The sequence below is a fragment of the Pteropus alecto genome, unplaced genomic scaffold (assembly GCF_000325575.1).
Source record: "Pteropus alecto unplaced genomic scaffold, ASM32557v1 scaffold359, whole genome shotgun sequence".
Classification (NCBI taxonomy): Eukaryota; Metazoa; Chordata; class Mammalia; order Chiroptera; family Pteropodidae; genus Pteropus; species Pteropus alecto.
This window is the reverse complement of record NW_006443119.1, coordinates 1,548,119-1,569,317: the sequence shown is the minus strand read 5'-3', so window position 1 is coordinate 1,569,317 and position 21,199 is coordinate 1,548,119. Positions and strand designations below refer to the sequence as shown.

The 21,199-nt window shown below is 40.4% G+C and overlaps 1 protein-coding gene across 1 annotated transcript in view; it reads right to left on the bottom strand.

The window, feature by feature from the left end:
• DSTYK (dual serine/threonine and tyrosine protein kinase) overlaps window positions 1-21,199 on the bottom strand; it is a 50,512-nt gene that overhangs the window by 19,732 nt on the left and 9,581 nt on the right. The window contains exons 2-3 of the mRNA XM_006922860.3: window positions 12,906-13,294; window positions 3,160-3,826 (exon numbers count right to left, since the gene is read on the bottom strand). Coding sequence (XP_006922922.1) covers window positions 3,160-3,826; window positions 12,906-13,294 — 1,056 coding nt within the window. The remainder of the gene's footprint in view (window positions 1-3,159; window positions 3,827-12,905; window positions 13,295-21,199) is intronic.

Here is a 21,199-nt window from a genome sequence, read left to right as displayed (position 1 = left end):
CTGAGAAAAAAGAATGAGGCTGGAGGTGTCACTCTGCCTGACTTCAAATTATTCTACAAAGCGACTACAATCAAAACAGCATGGTACTGGCAGAAGAACAGACACAGAGACCAGTGGAACAGAATCGAGAGTCCAGAAGTAAACCTATATTTATATGGGAAAATAATTTTCGACAAAAGAGCCAAAAACATACAATGGAGAAAGGAAAGCCTCTACAATAAATGGTGCTGGGAAACTAGAAAGCCACCTGCAAAAGAATGAAACTAGACATAAGGATACATTCTCATGGGGCAGAGATATTGCCCAGTAGCAGGCTTTACTAGTAATTTCAAAAATAAAAGTAATCCTGAGGCACAAGTGAGGCAGACAGAGGTCTGGGACTATCGATGTAACTTCTCAGGTCTTCTTGTCACAGTGGATGCTCTCGGGCCCAGATTAACATGTGAAGTCTCTGGATAACTTATGCAGTTACATTATTCATACAGAAATAATCATGAGATATCTCCCATTTTACACTCAGTTCCTTAGCTTACATTGCATTTTCCAGGAAGCTATATCTCATAATTACTGAGCCTAACTAAAAGTGAGGTCCTGAACAGACACTTCTCCCTAGAGGACATACAAATGGCCAACAAATATATGAAAAGATGCTCAACATCGCTAGCTACTAGAGAAATGCAAATCAAAACCACAATGAGATACCATCTTGCACCTGTTAGAATGGCTATAATCAACAAGACTAGAAATAACAAATGTTGGAGAGGATGCGGAGAAAAAGGAACCCTCATACACTGCTGATGGGACTGCAAATTGGTACAGCCACAGTGGAAAACAGTGTGAAGGTGCCTCAAAAAAATAAGAATTGATCTACCATATGATCCAGCAATTCCTCTACTTGGTATTTACCCCCAAAGACTTGAAAACCCATATCCGAAAAGATATTTATTTGCACACCAATGTTCATAGCAGCATTATTCACGGTGGCTGGGACATGGAAGTGACCAAAATGTCCTACAATAGAAAACTGGATAAAGAAGATGGTACATATATACAGGGGAATATTACTCAGCCATAAGAAGAGATGAAATACTGCCATTTGCGACAACATGGATGGACCTCAAGATAATCATGCTAAGCGAAATAAGCCAGACAGAGAAAGTTGAAAACCACGTGATATCATTTATATGTGGGATATAAACCTAAAAGCAATAAACGAACAGGACAAACAGACTCATGGACATGGACAATAGACTAGTGGTTACCAGAGGGTAGGGGGAGAAGGGGGGGTAGATGGAGTAAAAGAACTCTGATAGAGTAAAAGGGTCAAATACGTAAAATTGGAAGTTATGTAAATTACATCAAGTGAATAAAAAAATTAAAAAAAATAAAAAAATAAAAAATAGACCTGTAGGAAATAAAGCACCCTATGCTTGCTATACGCTTGTTAAAGCCATCACATTTCCTTTATATCTGTAAGTGTTAACAGAGCCATATGCCATCATTCACATACTTATTCATTCTCCAAAGAAGGAACTATAACACTGTTATTTGCTGCAACGGATATGGTAATGAATAAAACCCAGATCCTACTCTCCTTCGCCTTCAAGTTTTTAGTCAGAAGAACACAATTATTAATAATTATAATAAAAGATAAAAAGTGACATATGCCAAAAATTTCAATTACAAATGAAATGCTTTTGGAGTTCAGATGAATGCAATGGTTATCAGGTAAGAAAATTAAAGACAACTTCATGAAAAATGTTATTTGGAAGAGGCCTTGAAGGGTGGGTAGCATTTGGAAATTCACAGACAATAAAAGACCTTTCGGGTTTAGGGCAGGGCCTGAGCAAAGAAAAAGTAAAAGAAGCATTTAGAGGACAGCAAGCAGTTGAGACCAAGTGAAACAGAAATTTAATACCAGGTGAAGGAATCTAAACTTACTCTGCAAGAACAGGGAGCCAGTAAAGATGAACTGGAGAAAGGAGAGAAAGACAATGAGATCGATCAGCTAACAATAGTTCAGTTAGACTACAGAAGAGGGAATAAAAAAGCAAAGGTAAATAAAATATGGAAAAGGACTCATCAGAACTTGGCAAATGACTGGATGTGGAGATAAGAGAAAAAAACAGTTAAAGACCATGCTGAAATTTTAAAGCTGGTTGCCAGGAAGATGGTGACATCAAGTAACTGGGAACAGATTAAGAAGCAGTAAAGCATGGAAAAAATAAGAGTATAGGCTGAGGAATCAGACTATCTAGGTTCAAATTCTGCTTCTACTATTTAGTGGTTATGTGACCTTCAGCAAATTACTTAACCTGTCTAAGCCCCAGTTTCATCATCTAGAAAATGGCAATAAGTACAATCCACCTAGGGAGGTTGTTTTTGAAGGAGGCAAAACAACAACAACAAAAACCTGACACGGGGTCCCATGTCAGGAAATCTGATGAATTAATAGTTTCAAGTAGATTTTTAGGCTCCCAGGTGGTTTGGATGTATAGCATGACTAAGAACCTAAAGTGTAACTTGCTTGCAAATCAAGCCACTTTTATTAATGGGTAGTAGAGCTAATGTTCATGCAGGGAGGTTTATATAGCTGTCTATATACAAAGTCACCAGAATCTAAACCTCAGACACCAAAGACCTGACCAACCACTTTGACCCAATTTTTTTTAATAGCCATTCGTGAAGAATGGGACCACCAGAAAAGCTAGAAACACTACTCTGGGAAATTCTCCTGAGCTGGGTTTCAGGAGCAACCTGAAAAGAAAATGGAGACCATGACATACACACAAAAAGGACCACAAAAGAAGCATAGGCTCTGCCAAAGGAGTCAAGGTTAAAGCATGACTTAGTCACATTCTTCAAGCAGCTCTTCTCCAGCTCCATTAGGGTCAAGGGGATGCAGATACAAACTAGAGACTAAAGAGTGCTGTTAGGATGAATTTCCCAGAAGCTGGGCTAACAGTCCTGCAAAGGAATGACAGTGGTGTCTTCCAGGAAGCTCTCTGAGAACAAGGCCACCTTGGCTAGATAATTTAAATTGGACTCCTGCTGATGACAGCAGTGTAAGTGACATGACCCTGAGGTTCCTCCATTTCCAGCTGCAAAGGGGAGAGGCCCCTGTAGTCCCGGCACCCCATCAAGCTCTCGGGGACCTACCTTTAAATTCCATTTTGGCTGCATCATCCAGAAGTTCCTCCTTCATGGTGTTAAGCGTCTCAACAATCATATCTTTCATTTCCTCCTGCTTTCGGTTGGCGATATTCATCAGTGATTCATACAACTCGTTCTCCATTTTTCGTGTATATTCCAGACGTTTGGGAGTAATCTGCAGGTCGCGCTGCATGTCAAAGGCCTGGTTAATAAAGATGTCAAGGCAGCAGCAGTGCACCAGGTTCAGGGCTGCGGCCGCGTCCACCAGGCGAGCCTGGAGCACCTGGTGAGAAAATGTGCTCAAGAGTCTTAGCTTCTCACTTTGTTCCACCAACATGCTCTGAGCTTTAGTGTCCTGGCTGGGGGCCCCATAGTTACAGTGACCGATGCTCAGATAGCCCAGGTCAATTAGCTGGCGATAAAGCGATGATCTTTCGTTCTCCATTCTTCTGGTGGAGTCAATTATCTCTGAGCCCAGCTTCGGCACTTTGAAAAAGAATATGGGAAAGGAGAAATACTTTCGGATTTCCTGAAGCTCTTGCTCATCCCTCTCAGAGAGTTCATCTTTGTGGAGTGCATAGGTTATCACAGGCAAGAAATCATTCACCAAGTCACCCAGAACATCCACTGTGGGCCGGAGGCCTTGGCATGGTGCCACCACAATGTCCACTTCCTGGAAGGGGAACGGGGTCATATCAGCACTTCACGGTCAGAAGCAATCCTTGTCTCCCTAAAGCCCCCACTCAGACCAAAATCCAGATCTATGATGGGACAACTGGACTATGATATGCCCCAATCACTTGTCCACCTCAGTTACCAACACTCCCCGGTGCAGCCCATGCAGGCAGACACTCACCTAGAGAGAGTGAAAATACGAACAAGCAAAAATGGCAGTCCCTTCAGCCATTTCGAATAAAAAGAATATTTAGTCCTTGCCTTCCTTTGCTGCTTGGAAACTCCCACTGATTCTCTCCGATGAAGAAATATGACAAATAATAGAAGAACTATTATGGAAATTGCCAGACTGAGAGTGAGTCTGCCTGGAACACTCCTCCTCTTGCACTCCCCTCACACCTACCCTTCTTACCTGGCCTACACCTACGCGTCCTGTAAATCTCAATGCTGTCATGTTTACCTTTACAGTCTCCTACTGCACAACCCCAAGCATGCTCTATTTCTTTTCTTAACGTTTAACAAATTTGTAATTTATTTATTTAAAACCCATTTTTCTCCCCATAGCCAGAAAACTCTTTCGGGGCAGGGACCAGGTCTGTCTTGCTCGTGACTGTAACTCCAGTGTCTAACAGTATAGCTGAGTCAATCGATCAATAGCAAACTAAAAGCTAGGTTTGCCAAACATTATTACTGTCTATTCCAAGAGTTTACAGGTATCCCTGAGTCTTAGCCACCAAAGCCTTGGCAATACCTTTATTCTCAAGATCACTTGGTATGGCAGAGACTAAGGTTTGCCTAGCCAATATTTAGCCTCTGCATTATTGGGAAGGCAATGTCCGCTACAGACATGGCCAATAAGTACAGGAAGCTTCCGGGAGAGGATTTGAGTCTTCCAAGAAGTATACCCTTTGACCCTGCCCTTCTTGCCTGGAGCACAGATGTGACATCTCGAGCAGTGGTCATCCAGCAGCTCTAAAGCAAACCTCAGGGTGGAGGCCAGAGCTAAGGATGATGAAGCATAAATAAATAAGGACCCTGGAAACCTGATGACCCCAGGGCAGCCACGTCAGCCCTCAAATGCCTAGCTTCAGATAACCTGTGTCTTGTTCAAACAAGCCTCTGCTTTCGACTGTCTCTTACATGTAATTGAACCCGATCACATGCAAGTTCCTAAAGTGAGTCCCAAGAATGATCTTTGGTTTAGAAACAAGTCTTCGACAGGTCCTTGTTCTTGCCAGTAGTTTCTGCTTTGTGTTTTACTTCTTTCCTGAAGATCTTGTCACACTTAAGAACATATATTTCCATCTACTGCATATGCTGCTCCTCTACAGCTCAAACTCTACTGTGCCTGGCATTCCAGATCTAAGGGTTGACCTGGAGACTCACGCCTCTATCACCATCATAGGCACACCAACTCCCAATGTCTTCAGGGGTCTGCAAATTCAAAAATCAATCCTCCACAAAATTCTAGCACATTTTACAGTTATAAAAGAACTCGACACAAATCTCCTTAAGTCTGTGTCCTTAATAGTTACCAGATGTTGAAATTTTACTTTATTTGAAATCTAAAAGATACATAATTTGCTTATTTTCTTTCAGATTAATACTGTTTTCATTCCTTACCTTATTTGTGCAAGACATATTTCTGAGGATAGATTTTAAAAAATCAAAACCTAGGACATCTTCTCTATCGTTTCCGGTACTCTGTGTGCGTGTGGCGGGGGTCAGGGGAGGTGGCGGGGGAGCACCTTTCCCATTTCCAGCAAAGCACAAAGGTCTCACCTTCTTCCCCAACAAAGTGCTAATATTCTCAGGTAGGTCACATAAGTGTCATTTGGCTGGCCACTTTGAACTCCCTAAAGCTAAAAGTGCTTTTAGCATCTCACCATTTGTATTTGAGCAAATGCTGCATAAATCCACCTATTTCCCATCCAAGCTAAAGCCAAGAAGAAATCTGCTGTTTCATCTGTGCCTCGAATTGCACCAAACTTTTTCTGATTGAAAGACTAGTCTGACACTCATCTTGCTATTCAAAACAAACCCTCTTTCACTACCCTGAGTCACACTGCTAGAGTATGAATCACTTCATGTGGCACATTCAAAAAGTGGGTAAGAACTCCTAAGGTTTAGAGTAGAACATACAATTGCCTAAATGCTAACATTATAATTACATATAATAATAAGAAAAAGACTAGAAGAGGATCCCAAGAAATGAAAAGTTATAATATGGTAGAGAATTATAAATGAAAATGTTCTTAAAAATATTTACCTTAAAATAGCAAATGTTTTAAATATATGCATTTAAAAAAAATATATCCAAAGATATGTCAAACGTATTACAGGAATATTATGGGGGAAAAAAGACTATGCAAAATCAAAGTAAGTGTTCTTTAGAAAATTTTCAGTAAGAATTTTTGTTTGCTTATTTAGTTGATGGATTTTTTTCTTAAAAGTTTAAAATAAATATCCAGGTTTTCCTCAAGGATCATTTTGTGTGCAATGGAACTATCGGCCAAAGCTGACAAGTCCATCTGTATAACAATACCCTTTCTAAGACACAGGTGACTTTATCTGCTCATAAGTGCAAATTCATTTTTAAAAAAAATGGATTCAGGGATTTCTAATAGTAGATATTTCCTGATATATGGCATCTAGAAAGAAGTTATCCACTCCTAAATATATCTTGTATTAAACAAAAATGTATAGAAAACAAGTACTGTGCTCTCTCCATTCCCCAATTAATTAACTTGTGCAGACGGTCTCATTGTTCTATCATGACTTCTAGACGACAGACAAAAAGAGCTGCTGGCTGGGCTTCAGGCAGCAATATAAATTAGACTGGAATGTAATATGTGACTCTGCAATACTTACAGTGAAGGGATGACTCATACTTGACAGTTATAAACAAAAAGGGAACCAGCACTGTCTCATGGAGACAGGGAGTAAAAAAAATAATGATTGATAGGGGATGAGCCAGACCTGTTCTGGGCTCTATTATAGCCATTTGAGGAAAATGGGACCGCAGACTATATTCCTTCCCAGCTCAGAGAACAGTGCCTGGCACTTAAGTGAGCATTTAATAAGTAAATGTGAAATGAATGGATGAATAAATGATGCTTTTATTACTTGCTCGAAACCACTTTCAATAATCACATGTAAAATTTTCTGTCTTTTAACCCATAGTCCACACATTTATCTAGAATTGCTTGCTGTCTGCCTCTATTCCAAGAATGAAGCAGTGAGTAATTAAGCATGGTGCTCCTAATTCAATCAAGGAATAAGAATCTCAGGGAATCATGAGAGCATCCTATCATTTCCCTACTTAGTAAAATTATCAGTGTTATAACTCAGAGGCTGATATAAACTCATTTCTCTACTTAGTTAAAGTATCAGTATAGCAACTCAGAGGCCAGAAACAAGACTTGGAAAAAGCACAATCCCAACCAGAGCCCCAAGCTAGTCATAGAAAGCATGAGACCATCATGCTGAAAGTAGAAATATATTTATAATCCTCGACATCCCCAAACAAAGGCTCTACATCTCAACTCATAAGCATGAAGCCTTTAAGAACTGGAACTATCTTCTCTATGTTTCATACTTGGATGAATAAGGCAACAGACAAGTTGACAAGAATGTACTGAGTAGATTCTATGCATTCTACGTGTAGATATTGAAACACCCAGGTACCCACGGATACAGATAAAAGCAGAAATCTGAAGCTTTAGTCTCTTACCACTTACTAGATTTGAGAGAGAGAAGAATGAAGAGAAAAGACTTTATCTTTTAACTTCAGAACTTTAACTTTTGTGTTACCTTTTTATAACATCTTTCATTTTATTACAGAAGTACTTTCTAATGAATTATGAAGAACTTTGTTTCTAACTAGAGCAGAATAACTCTAAGTAAAAATGGAACCAGAGAGACTTAAGTTTGACAAAAGGAAGCAACAGGGATGGTTGTCAGGGAAGGGATGGGTGACTGAGAGAGAAAGAAATCCTTTCTCAAGGACAATGATCAATACATACAAAGAAAGGAGAGAACTGGCTGACTATGTGCCAGACACTACACTAGGTGCTTTACACATACCCTCTCATTTAAGCCTCACACCAGTACTAAAAGATATGGATTACTACCCCCATCTTACAAATGAGGGAACTGAACACCACACAGTCAGTTAAGTGACAAAGCCAGGATGTAAATCAAGGCCAGCCTGACTACAAAGACCATTTTTAAACAGTAACTGGAGGCCCACTGTGTGTCAGGAACTATCTGTTAGGGAAGTTCTGAAAGAAGAATAAAGGTTGGACATGATGATTTCGGGGATCCTAACAATCCTTGTGTTCTACGTTAAAAAGTATATGTTGGCCACAAAGTAAAGGCCCTGCTATGAAATTATCCTGCAAGGATTGGGTGAGAGACCATAAAAGATGTCAAAAGAAAATATTTTCATAGCCCCAACACCAGTGTTTGCCTGTTGACAGGACTTTCAACTGCTGAGTCTCTGAACTGGGCAAGATTTCTATCCCCACCATCTTCTACTCGAAGGGAAAGGCCAACAGATCTGAGAAAGTGAAAACAGAGAGGGAAGCCATTTGGTGCAGAAAAGAGGTAGAATCCCAAGGCAAAAGAGGAAGATTAAGAGTACAATCTCTGCCAGATTTTCTACCAAAGAGCTAACCTTGGAAGACCTAAAATTAATTAATGGTGGTGAATTGAGAAAATACAGCCTCAGTTTCAAGCTGTTCTTAAAAGATATCAAGGCTTCTCTAGCGAGTATAGGGATTTTATTTTTTTAATCTTGCCTCTAAACTACACACATACTTAATAGGTAAATCAACCTATAGCAGATATTCCCAGGTTTCTTGGAAAAGAGCAATGTACACAGGATGGTTACAGTTCACTATGTATATTAGTGGGTTAGGGGAAAGGCAAGAGAGATGTAAAATTCAAAGAATACAGAATTACTGCTTAGAAACAAATGTATAATTTAGCATTTGCCTGAACCTCTCACATCCTTTTTTAACATATCACTTTATTCCCTTTCTTTTTTGCCCCATAAAATCATGGTTACCTTATTTTTAATATCTCTAGAATATCATTCTTTTTCTCTTACACATGTTACCCCAACTTTGTTTCTTTTCCCTTGGAATAGCCATTTTTGGCCAAATTCCATTTACCCTCTCCCCCCAACAGTATCGTCTTGCCCTGAGGACCCTCACCCAGTCTTTTTTCCTACTTTTTACCAATCGAACATTACCTCTCAATCTAGATACATTCAAGAGAAGATATGATATCTAACTAAAAGTAACACATCACACAATAGAATATACAGATGTTAAATTATAATGTACACCTTAAAATTATATAACTGTATTAACCAATGATACCCAATAAACTTAATTTAAAAAAAAACTTAATAAAAAAATAAATAAAAATAAAATACATAACAAATTTAATTTTATAAGGTGCCGTAATAAATGCCAATAACTAGACAAAAGTTGAGAAAAGCTAGTCTCTAGGAACAAACAATGTTTAATAAATTTTGAGGTTAAAATCTGCATAACTTTTTGTCATTTTTAGTAGGATCCTTTATCATGATTTTGGCTTGTGAAAATATTAACTGCTGAGAAATTAAAACTATCAATGTCTGAATGACATTTAAAATGAATTATTTCCATTGAAAGCTATTGACTGAGGGTTATAAAGAGAAAACTTTACTACTCCAACTGGTTAGAGTTAAAAATAGTAAAAAAAAAAAAAAAGAAAAGAAAAGAAAAAAGAAAAGAAAAAAAAATTTATTTGCAAGTCATCGGACCTTGCCTGGAAACATTAGTTGACCTCAGTTCCCTGAAATATGTATCTACCATACATTACCGTGAGCCAAAAACCATGCCAGCAGGCGGCAGTCTGGCTACCAGGTGACACATACATTTTGTCCAAAGGGCCTGGTGGGGACGAACAGGCTATTGATAAGAGCAGAACAACTGAGAGCTATGGAACGGCCACAGTCAATAAAATGCCACTGCTGGGTTACAGGAATCCCGGCTCAAACTAAGGAAGTATAATCACCCCTGCTGCTTTCTATTCCTTTCCTTACAGGTGTTCATAGGGAAAATACAGATACGTAACACACACCACACAACTCAGACTGGGCAACTCTGAGGCAGACGATTGTGTTCCACTGGACTTCTAAGAAGAAAAGATGGACAGGGTAAAAGGAGTCAAATATAGGGGGATAGGGGAGGGTGAAGGGGGTAAAGGGGATCAAATATATGGTAGCTGAAGGAAACTGGACTTTGGGTGGTAAACGCACAAGAGAATATACAGATGTCAAATGATAATGTACACCTGAAAATTATATAATTGTATTAACCAATGTTACCCCAATAAACTTAATTTAAAAAAAAAAAGAAGAAAAGAAAGAGAAAAGGAGGCGGTAGATGTTAAGTGCCAGAAAGGGGGTGAGGGTGGGGAAGTGTGTCTGTACATGAAGACAGAATTAGCAAATAAGGCGAATGGTGAAATGTGTTGCCAACTGGAAAATGTCTATGTTTTAACCCTATACGAGGTTTCAGAAACTACCAGCTTAACAGAGTTCCTCTACTCTGAATTATAAACTCGGAATCTCAGGGGACCCAGAACTAAAAAGCTGGGAATACCAAGCACTACGGGTTCACATGTATTGGCTTATGTGGGAAAATCTGACAGTTGAAAATGAACATCTCTCATTTCCCCTAATTCAATCTTGGTTTCCTTTAGCTAAATGTTTCCTTTCTTTACCACCCCTTTTACACACCAAATGGAAGGGCTGTTTAGACTAACTCACTGGTTCTAAATATAACAGAGCTAAACAAAAAGATCTTTCTCACTGGCACGAAAAATCTTCAAGGTAGCTGTGAAATGTTCCCAGCTGTGAGCTGAGCAATTAATGTATTAATGGAGACAGGCGCCTGACTGCAGTGGCAGAACTGGGCCTCTGTTCCACAAAGGCTAAGGCCCCTCTGAGGCTCAGCAGCAAAGGGTTCTAAACTTTGAAACGCTGGGGTTCGTTGCTATTTCTACATCAAAACCATTGGAGAATAAAGCAGATCCGGAGAAACAGTGGCTAAGGAAACCTCAGAAACCACATGAAATACAAACAAGAGGCTAGAGAATTCCTCAAGAGAAAAATATTACTCAAGAAAGAGAATATATATTTCAACTGTGTGGAGAGAAGGCTGATTTGGTAGCTCAACTTTCCAACCAGGTAGCCCCAACTGTTACCTCTGCTTGAGTGCTGAGCATGCCTCAGGGGCAGGCACCGGGAACCCTCAGAGATGTGCAGAGATGCACTTGGGGAAAGGCTCTCACTTTCCTTCCTTGTATCACCACAATTCAAGGAACAAAAGTAAATGAGCATCGAAGATGGAAAACCAATAAAATGAAGGGATACAGAGAAATCAAATAAATAATTTGCCTCTCCTGCAGATGGTTTAGTTCACACTCTGAGATTGTTTTTAAAGGCAAGAACAGGAAAAATCACCACCCAACTTACAGCAGTCATTTCACATATTTAACAGTGTTTTTTGAGCTGTAGGTCACAATGGCTATAGCATCAATATAGCTGCTACCACCATTTTTAAAAAATTAAGACAAACAGAATAAAAATAAAAGTATCAGTATGTCTTGAAAGAAGTAAAAATATTGCTTCGTGAAACTTTAAATGTACATGTGTATATATGTACTGGGTTCTGTTATAAAATGTATTTCTTAAAGTGATTTAAAATCTAAAAGTTTGAAAACCACTGAGCTACTGAAAACTTGAAGGAACTAGACCAAGGCAGTATGCCACAGCCAGATTATGTATGGATCAAATACTCATGACTGTGAAAAAGCTCATGGGTCAACTGAGGAGCCTCAGTCAATACACACGGATTACTATCAGTTATTGAAAAACTCTCACGGCATCCTGGAACCAAGCAGTGCAACCTTTAGGTCTTAAAACAGAGGAAAGCCACCACTGAAACTGAGCTGAGAAAAAAATGCTGATTTATATACATAGCCCCCCTCTAGCTTTTATCAAAATAAAAGAAATCTGGACTCTGGAAGGAAATGACAGTTTCTACTTCTAGAATATCACAGACCATGGCCACAACCAAAGGACTTATTCACTATCTGGGAGACTAAACCTTTTAGAACAAGGGTAGGTGAAGAGGTTGTAAGAAAAAAGAAACCACTCTCCTAGTCCTGCCAAACTAGCTCTTCCTTCCTGGCACAGCTAACCAAGGTGATGGACTTTGCATTTTTTACTCCTACCCACTCCTGACCCCTGGTATAGTCGCACCCTTTGTCGATTCCCATTCAGCCTAATCTAATAGCCCAGCCCTATCTATGCTTCAGGAAAGGAAGACCAGCACAAGAGGTGAGTCCTCCCTAATTGGAGACAGGAATACCAAACGAGCAATATAAACTCTTTGGACATGCCATAAGACCTGTGCTCTCTGGGAATTTACTTCAAGAGAGAAGCAAAGATATTCCTCATGAGCTAGGATCTCCTTATCTTGTAACATTGTCTCAGACCTGTTCTCAATATTCCCAAGTTCCTTAGAAAGTAGGAAACCTGATCTGTCCCACTTAGCAAGTAATAGCTAGGTCTAAGGAAATCCTCATGAAATGCTTCACTTGGCCCTAACTCTATTAAGAACATTAATTAGCCAACATCTTATTGTTCCTTTTGGAAGAAGATGGCTAGAGGCAATTCCAGCAACACCTTCCTGTTAAGAAAGGAAAAAGGATTTCTAACCCTGATCATAATTACTCTGTAAAAGCAAGTTGAGATGCCAGGATCACATTCCTTTATTTTAGAAAGGGAGACAGGAGGCAAGGAACAAGCCAATTATTCAGGGCCTCCCAGCATGGTAGCAGAGGCAGGGATGGGCACTGCTACAACCTTGTCTGTTTTCAACTTCCTAGATTATGTTCCTTTGACTCCATCAGCTGATGCTCACAGGGTATGTATTGCCAAATTACCTTCTGAAAACCTCAAATACAAGAAAAGCTAGTATGTGTGTACAACCATATAAGTATGAGATTGGTACCTGTAAGAGAGCATGGTGCATCGTCACCTCCAGTTCGGCTAAAACATGGGCAGCATCCTCACTGTCCTCTTGGACCTCCAGGTCCTCCTCAGGGATGGTCTCCCAGGTGCCCTGGTGAGCAACCAGCGTGGAGACTGGTTCATATTGGCCGGGGAGCGCCAGGCTGACCCGAGTCTGAGTCCCATAGGTGAAGTGGAGGCGCCGAAGCTTACAGCTCTCCTCATTGCCCAGCTTGGTGGTAGGAAGTACCTGCACCCCCAAAAGCAGGTTCAATAGCTGGCACTTGACATTACAATCCTGGCCGAGGATCAAGATGCAGGGGAGGCAGTCCACAATCTGCTGAAGGTACTTCTCTTCCTTAGGTGGGAAGGAAATGCAGCTCAGCTGGCCTGGTTGGGGAAAGGAGGGTGGAGAAAGAGAAAGGAGGACAGAAAGAAGAGTGAGGAGGGGTAGAGAAAGACTCACACCGAGACCCCATTAGAATGTCAGGGTCCTAGAGAAGAAATTTCTAGGAAGTCCTTGGTTGAAGGAGTTATCAGGAAAACATCCCAGTCAGAAAAGGCTCCTCAAATATCAAAAAGAATTCCCCTCCCTGGCTCATCCCCAGAGCGGCTGTTTCTATCCAGAAAGGTGGCAGTGACCTGATCTACCCTCCCCACTCCTCTCTGATCCAGTGGAAGGACAGCCTAAGGAGTTTATGAGGACTAAATCGCAATCACAAGATCATTAAACTGACAAAGCCAGAAAAGGCTACACTAACTGGGATGTGAATCCAAGATGAAACTATACCTGAATATGTCAAAATGAACACCTTCCTTGTAACAAAAGGCCTTCTTAAATGTCACTACCAAATGAAGTTATAGCTTGTTATTTTCCTCATTTATGACATTTTATAACTAAATGTATGAGCTAATCTTTAAATACACACATATCTAAATAAAAAGTTATTCAAGTTTGCATAAGCTCTAGAATCTTTCTGGTCCATCTCTCTGATAGCCAATGACAGCATCTCAGCTGCCAAGTCATCAGTGTTTTCTTAAAGCACTGGGTGCTCAATTAGGATCAATATCACTTCATCAAATCACATCCTTCAGTATAGGGATGACAAAACCCTGAATAAGAGAAAAGGAAAGAACTGACTGTTAGGATAAAATCCAGGAAGTCTAGGAAGAGATGTGATCTAGCTCGAAAACATTAATTCAGGACAACCACACTCCTAAATGGCTAACTTCCTCGAACATGTCAAATAGTATTCAGAGAACAAGAGGCTTCCTAAAGTATGAGAACCTATGTTTGGGAAAAGGAACCAGAAATTAGTTGACTGAAACTCTCAAGATTCTGAACTTGATTATTCTACATATTCAGTGTCAGTGCCTGCCCATGTCCATGATTCAGGTAACCCTTGAGTTTGTTCAGAAAGGCACAGACACATGGTTCTTAGGCTGTAAGTATGCCGATCTTACATACACGTTAACTGAAATTTGGGATGGCACCAATTGAAATGGTATTAGCTTTAGTCACTTAACCATGAGTTGCATTAAACCATTCCTAAGCTGTTTATTTTGTTCCTATAAATGAAGCAAGAGAGGCCTGAATCATTTAAGAGGTTGCTGTACTTCAGACTGTACCTATCCTACCACAAACCTACTCTTTCAAATCCTCAAACCCTTCTCTTCCACAAATGAAATGGCACCACCAAAAGGTTTAAAGTAGTCTGCTTTCACCTAGACCCCTCGATGCATTTCATGAAGCCCTTCCTCTCAGGTCTGTCTCTAAGTACATCACCTGGCCTGCACATGCACATCAGCAACACCAGAACCTAGAACAAGAAAATCTACTCTCCTGGGGAAGAGATAGATTGCTTTGAAAAAGCAGAGAGCATTAACTGAGTGCCTAATTCCGTACAAGGTATTTACTAAGCACAAGAGTAAAATGCCAGACCGCAGATCTAATCTTTGACCTATAATCAAAAGGAATGGGACATAGCCAATTTCTTGTGTGACCACTTAGCAAGCAGCAATGGGCTAGTCCTGAGTTCCTTCATATCTTGTTCACAACACCACCACAGTCCATTCTAGTTATAATTATCGAAACCCCCAACACGATGACTAAAACATAGTAAGTACTTTATGTTACACACTTGTTTGCTCTGTGTAAGAATCCTTTTATTGTGGAGAACTGTCTACAGAAAGCTGTAAGTGTTTCAAAAAGTACTCAGAATAGTCCAGTATCATGATGAATCATTTAGAAACTGTCATTCCTAAAAACCTCCATCTCAGCCTGGAGTCGATGTAGACAACAGAAGAGAACCTCTGCGGTCACCTTGCAGAATTTAACCACCATCATCTCAGCCTGAGCAGCGAGAAGTCCAATTAGATTCACTCTCATCTACACTTCTTTTCCTCTTTTCCCGGTTTGTACAAACTTTTATAACAAAAGTTAGTATATAATAAAAGCAAAAAATCTAAATGAGCTTTCTTACTGCTGCTGCTAGGAGAGTAGATAATAGATAATTAAAACCAACTAACCATTTTGCAGGACCAGAGGGAGATCTCAACATCTCCGAGACAATGTCAACTACAGGAAAGTCAGTAGAACATGCTCTGCGTGAGCCAAAACCACAGCAGACACACCCATTATTCATCTGACCCAAATTACCACACACCCCTGTCTCTGCAGTGACAAAAACAGTCACTACAAATAAACCCGCTAGCATCAAACCACCATAGACCAGTGCAATGGGAGAGGGGGTTGACACAGAGCCCAGTCTTGGTTTTTGTTTCCGTGCACTGTTAGGGTTCTTCGTGTAACCTGTTGCATGGAAGAACGGCCTTCAATATGGATACTGCCATCTGCTTTTGCAATACCTCATTACCTAAGCCCTTTGCTTCGCCCATTCATTTTTAGCTTTATAACTGATCTCCAACATGCCTACAGGATTTGAACAAGGGCATGGAGAGAAATGAAGGTGAAACTAGACTGTTTCACTCCTTGCTTCTCTCGTCAGATGGGTCACGGTTCGGTGAGGGGAGGATTGCAGCTTCGAAGCGGGAGCAGCACCGGGGAGGAGGGAGATTCTCTGATCCCAGGCTTCACTGCAGACAAGCCCTATGACTTTAGCAATTCACTTGATTTTCTTCAGCCTTGCATTTCTCATCTGTGAACTAAGGGAGTTGAATTAGATCATCTTTAACATCCCTTCCAGTTCTAAAATTCCAGGATTCCATCAGGTTTCAACTGCTGAAGGAAAAATAATCGAGAGGAATGGGTGGTTAGTCTGGTTGTTTTTATTTTAAATTACATGTGAATTTAATTATGCGAGCTCTCCCTGGCCAACTATAACTGCAGATCAAAAAGGTGACTGAACCAGCCAGGGGCTGAGGACCTACAGCGCAGTGTTAGCAGTTCTCTAAAAAGATGAAAAACTGCAGACTGACAGGAGGAGGAAGGAAGAAAACCTGTTCCAGCGCTGGAGCAGCTGTCTCCCTGACAGTTAAAGGACTTCTGAGTTAATCAGGTTTTCTTTTGTAATTAATATAACAGTATCTGCATATGGGGCTGCCAGAAGGTAACAGCAAGGCTTCTCAGCTGGAGCACATTAGCCCTGCCAACTCCAGCTGCAGGAAAAGTCACCTCAAATTGTCAAAAGTGCAAGCCAAGGCTTTTTTTCTCTCCTAGATGTTTCTTAAATACAGATTATCCTGATTGCAGTTACAGTCGACTCTTGAACAACAACATGGGGGTGAGGGGCTCCAACCACCTGCGCAGTTGAAAATCCACATATAGCTTAAGTCAACCCTCGGCATGCACAGATTCCCAACTACCAGCTGACCCTCGAACAATGTGGGTTCAAACTGTGAGGGTCAACTGAACTTTGGGAGTCAAATGAACCACGTGGGTCAACTGAAAAAAACTGCATATAGGTGGAGCATTCAAACCCACGTGATTCAAGGCTCAACTGTACTTCTAAACAAAGGTATCAAACTAGAAAGAGAACAGTAACTAAAGCAGCAACCCATTTGCTTCATTGTAGATAATGAAGAGGAGCAAAATATACCACGCCAATAACCTTTTGTAAGAAACATTTATAAAAGAAATCTCCATTTGTGTTTCCTCTCACTAGGAAGAAAAGGATGACTCGTGATCTCTAGAAACTCTGCTCAACGTAGAAGGGAAAGACTTAAATCTGCATAACAACCTTACCCTTGTTTACGGGTGCTTTTTTCCCTGGTAACCTCCCATAATTGCTCCCCCTTCTCCAACAGCTGTCTTTAACGAGACGATATTTAAAGTTACTCAGTTTTCCTGGGTCTCTCCATGTATACAGGAGGTGTGCACGTTATTAAATTTCTGTTTGTTTCTCTCCTGCTAATGTCTTTTTATTATGGGGTGAGGGGAGAGCTCGGCCAAGAACCTAGAAAGGTAGAGGAAAATTATGTTTCCTCCCACAATAAGATTTACTGAACCCCTTCTAAGTACATCACCTGATTTGTCTATATCATTTGTCTATATCATGTTCACAATCCTATCAGACAAGATTATTATTTCCATTTACAGATGAGGAAACAGTAGCTTAACAAAACAAAAAAGAACTCATGTATTTTCATGTATCTAGACAAATAAAAGGTGGAACAAAGGGCGATGCAGAAGCTGTAGGTCTAGCGGGGCAGTGCAGGGGAGGATAACTTGTACTTCTCCTAGGTTCTAATAATCAAATTGACATAAGACAGATTAACATGAGAAAAACAACTTAATTGTGTACTGTACAGGGGCCCCATAAGAATGTGAGAATGATAGGCAGTCAGGCAACTGAGGCTTATATGCCATCCTGAGATGAAGAGAAGGGGGTAAAGGTCTGAGACTCCAAAGGGGCGGAAGACAATTTATAGACGATGGGAAGAGCAAATGTTTGCTAAACATATGTTTGCCATGTCACGCAGAGACCACAGGACACAGAGAGGACTCTGATCTCCAGGCACTGCCAAACTGCCCCCAAGCCCACTACACCTAGCCCATACTCTCTGTGGTTATCAGTAGTGAGTTCTCTTCCAGGACCAGGCCCCCTATCTAAATTCTTTTAGGCAGTTAAGGGGAAGGTTAAAAAAAAAAAGCTCTGAGTCTTTTGGGCCATGATTGTCTTCAGCTCAAAACAGTCCGCATGCTAAAGTGACATTCTAGGGAGACTTGTTCTGAACCCCTTCACCGGGTACTTAGTAAGAGACAATGCCCCCGAAGGGTGGCATAATATGCCATCCCAAAAGATGCCACTTTGGCTTAAGGATTATTTTTAGCTTGAGGCACCTGACACACAGCAGGTATAAGAAGGGCCTTCTGACCTCCCCTTTTTCTTCCTGAAAGCAGGAGATAAAACCCCCAACTGGAATATGTCCTCCCTATTCCAGAAGCAAAGCAACATTCTTATCACCAGAGACCAGGAGTCAAGGTCAAGAAAATAAGCCTCACTAAACTAACCTCTATCTTCCTAGTTACTTTGCCACCATTAACTAACTGCCTTAGCGCAAGCCCCTGTATCTTGTCACGTTTTCATAATTTACTTCTCTGTCTAATTCAGGATATATATGTTCAACTTGTGTCTTTGACTCTTCATTTTCTCGTAAGGACTCCCATGTACAAGGAAAACTAATAAAATGCACATATTTTTCTCCTGTTAAGCTGTCTTATGTCAGTTTAGATCTTAGGTCCAGCTGGATACCGTAACAGAATAAAGACTTTTTTCCTCCCCTGACCCCGCTACCACATTTTTTCCCAGTCTGGGCCAAAACACAACTTAGTAATTGTAGGAAGCAGACTGACAAGAGTCACTACAAAAATTGTCCCAAACCAGGAATAAAGCCTGGGGAAGGAACACAATATTACTATTAGCTGGTGCATTTTTAAAAAAATTGTATTGTTATTCTAAGATTTCTAGAATCCTTTTTTTCTAAAAGAGACAGTAATTACTTTTCAGAGAAATTTTTAATGCTCCTCTTATCAGTCAATGTGTATTACCTTTTTGGCTTGAGGTTAAGACTATTCTAAAAAGAACTAGCGGGAAGGAATGCTAATGACATTTTGATGTTTCTAGTGACCCATTAGATATTTTATTTAAATTGTTTCTGGAATAATAGCAATAGATTTATATCTCTTTTGTGCCTGTTTTCCATCTCAATCAGTAACATACACTCAAGAGGTGAGTGAAGGCCAAGGTAAGGTGCAGTCCATGGCCAAGGTAGGGAAGGCACTGAATGGAGTAAGTGAAATGGGACTCTATCTTTGCCTTGTCATACAATTGCAACTCAGAAAGTTGACATGGCTTCAGAGTTCATTCATATCTCAACAGACTTACCACCGCAATCCTTGCTTCCAGGATTTCCCTCCTTTCCTAAAGCTTTTTTTTAATCACACTTTTAACAATAATTTGTAGTCCTCTATGACAGTAAATAAAAATATGAAGGATTTTATAATTCACTGAAGTAATCAGTGACCCCAAAATGTATTTTCACAAATAAGTAGTGATGTTTTCTTATTAACTACTTGTGCCAAGAGTAGAGAAAAGGATAAATCCTAAGTTGAGAAATGAATGTTGTAGTCTTTCTATTACAATCAATTCTACTACAACCTTCAAAGTATTGAGCTACAAAAGTCCCAGGAGCTGAGAAATAATTCTGCCAAACAAGCTCTCTGACCTTTAGCTAAATGTAAAGGATTCTGAATTGAAGGAAGCACTCCCATTTAAGGAAAACACATGCTTAGGTACTCTGGGCTTCAGAAACTTCAGGACCAAGCAGTAACAAGGTATTCTGGTTGAAGGGTATGGTTTTTGGAAATTAGAGATTGAAATGTACTCAAGTAGCTAAAGCTTTTGTTGAAAGCTGAAAAGTCAAGCTGGCAGAAATGTCACTAAAGTTACTCTACTTGGTGGCCATGTTAAAATTGCTAACAGTTTTAAAGCAGATTTTCCTGGTGCCTGGGAAGAGGGAGACAACCTCCACTCCCAGGGTTATACTCCTCTGGAAGCCATGTGAAATGACGAGACTGCACTCAGCAGCCTGCTGACAAGTTCCTTTCTGGGCAAAACTGCTCCTGAGGCTGGTCACACTGCAGAGGGAACAGAAAGGCAGCTGGCACCTGAGGCTGTGATTTATAAGATGCAGAGATAAATGGCATTCCTCGAAGGAAGCCAACCCCATGCTTCACAGAGGGCTTAGGTTCTCTCATTTGGAAGGTGGCATCTTACCATTAAGAACTATCGAATGGTGGGACTGTGGCAAAAGGACACAGGAACCAGCTCAAAAGGGGGGGGGGGGGCTCATTGACCAAACCAGGAAAAATTTAAGCATAAAAAATTTTTAAATGATAATAAGAAATTATAATCCATTGAAAAAATTCACAAATCCATGCTAATATAAATAAAAAGAAAAATAAACAAAAGAAAAGGAAAGCCTTTACCTACCACTAAGAATACCTACTAAGAAAGAGAAAGGAATGAGGTGGGAGTTGTCTAATAGACCAAGATCAAATAGATGCTATGTCTGGTGGAGGGAAATATTTCAGGAATGGATTATTAGTGAAATCTTAGAACACCTCCCTACAAAACACTAATCAACTGAAAGGGAAAAATGGTGACTTCAGGGTGGAGAATATGGAGAACACCAATATGACCAGTGATCATGTGTAACATCTCCAGGAGTGGGGGGGGGTAGGGGGGTTGACATAATGTAACCATGATGCAATACAATCACATTATTTCTGTGCCTAGTCTTTCTAAGAGCTCAGGACCTGAGTTTGGTCATGGAGAAACAACAGACAGATCCAGGTTAAATGTCATCCTACGGAATGTAAAGCCTACTCTTTAAACCTGTCAAAGATGTAGTAAATGCCAGAGGAAGGCATAGGACCTGTTCCATATTAAGGGTGCCTGAAAAGACATGGCAATTAAATGCAACACGTGTTCCTGGATAGGACCCTGGGTCAAAAAAGGAAAAGAGATGGGGGTGGGGAGAGTGGGCAATTGATTACTAGGACAGCCCAGCAATCCTGAATGGGGTCTGTGCATCGCACGGTGGTACGGAATCAATGTTAATTTCCTGATCTAGAAAGTTGTATGCTGGTATGTGAAAGCATGTACTGGCTGAGTAGAAATGTGCACTGGAGTGTTTACAAGAGATAAGACAACCTGTCTAGAGCTTACTTTTAAACCATTCAGAAAAAGAGTAGACAGAGAGAGAGAGAGATTGGGTGATGGAGCAAATGCAATAAAATGTTAATAACTGGGGAATCTGCATGAAGTAGGT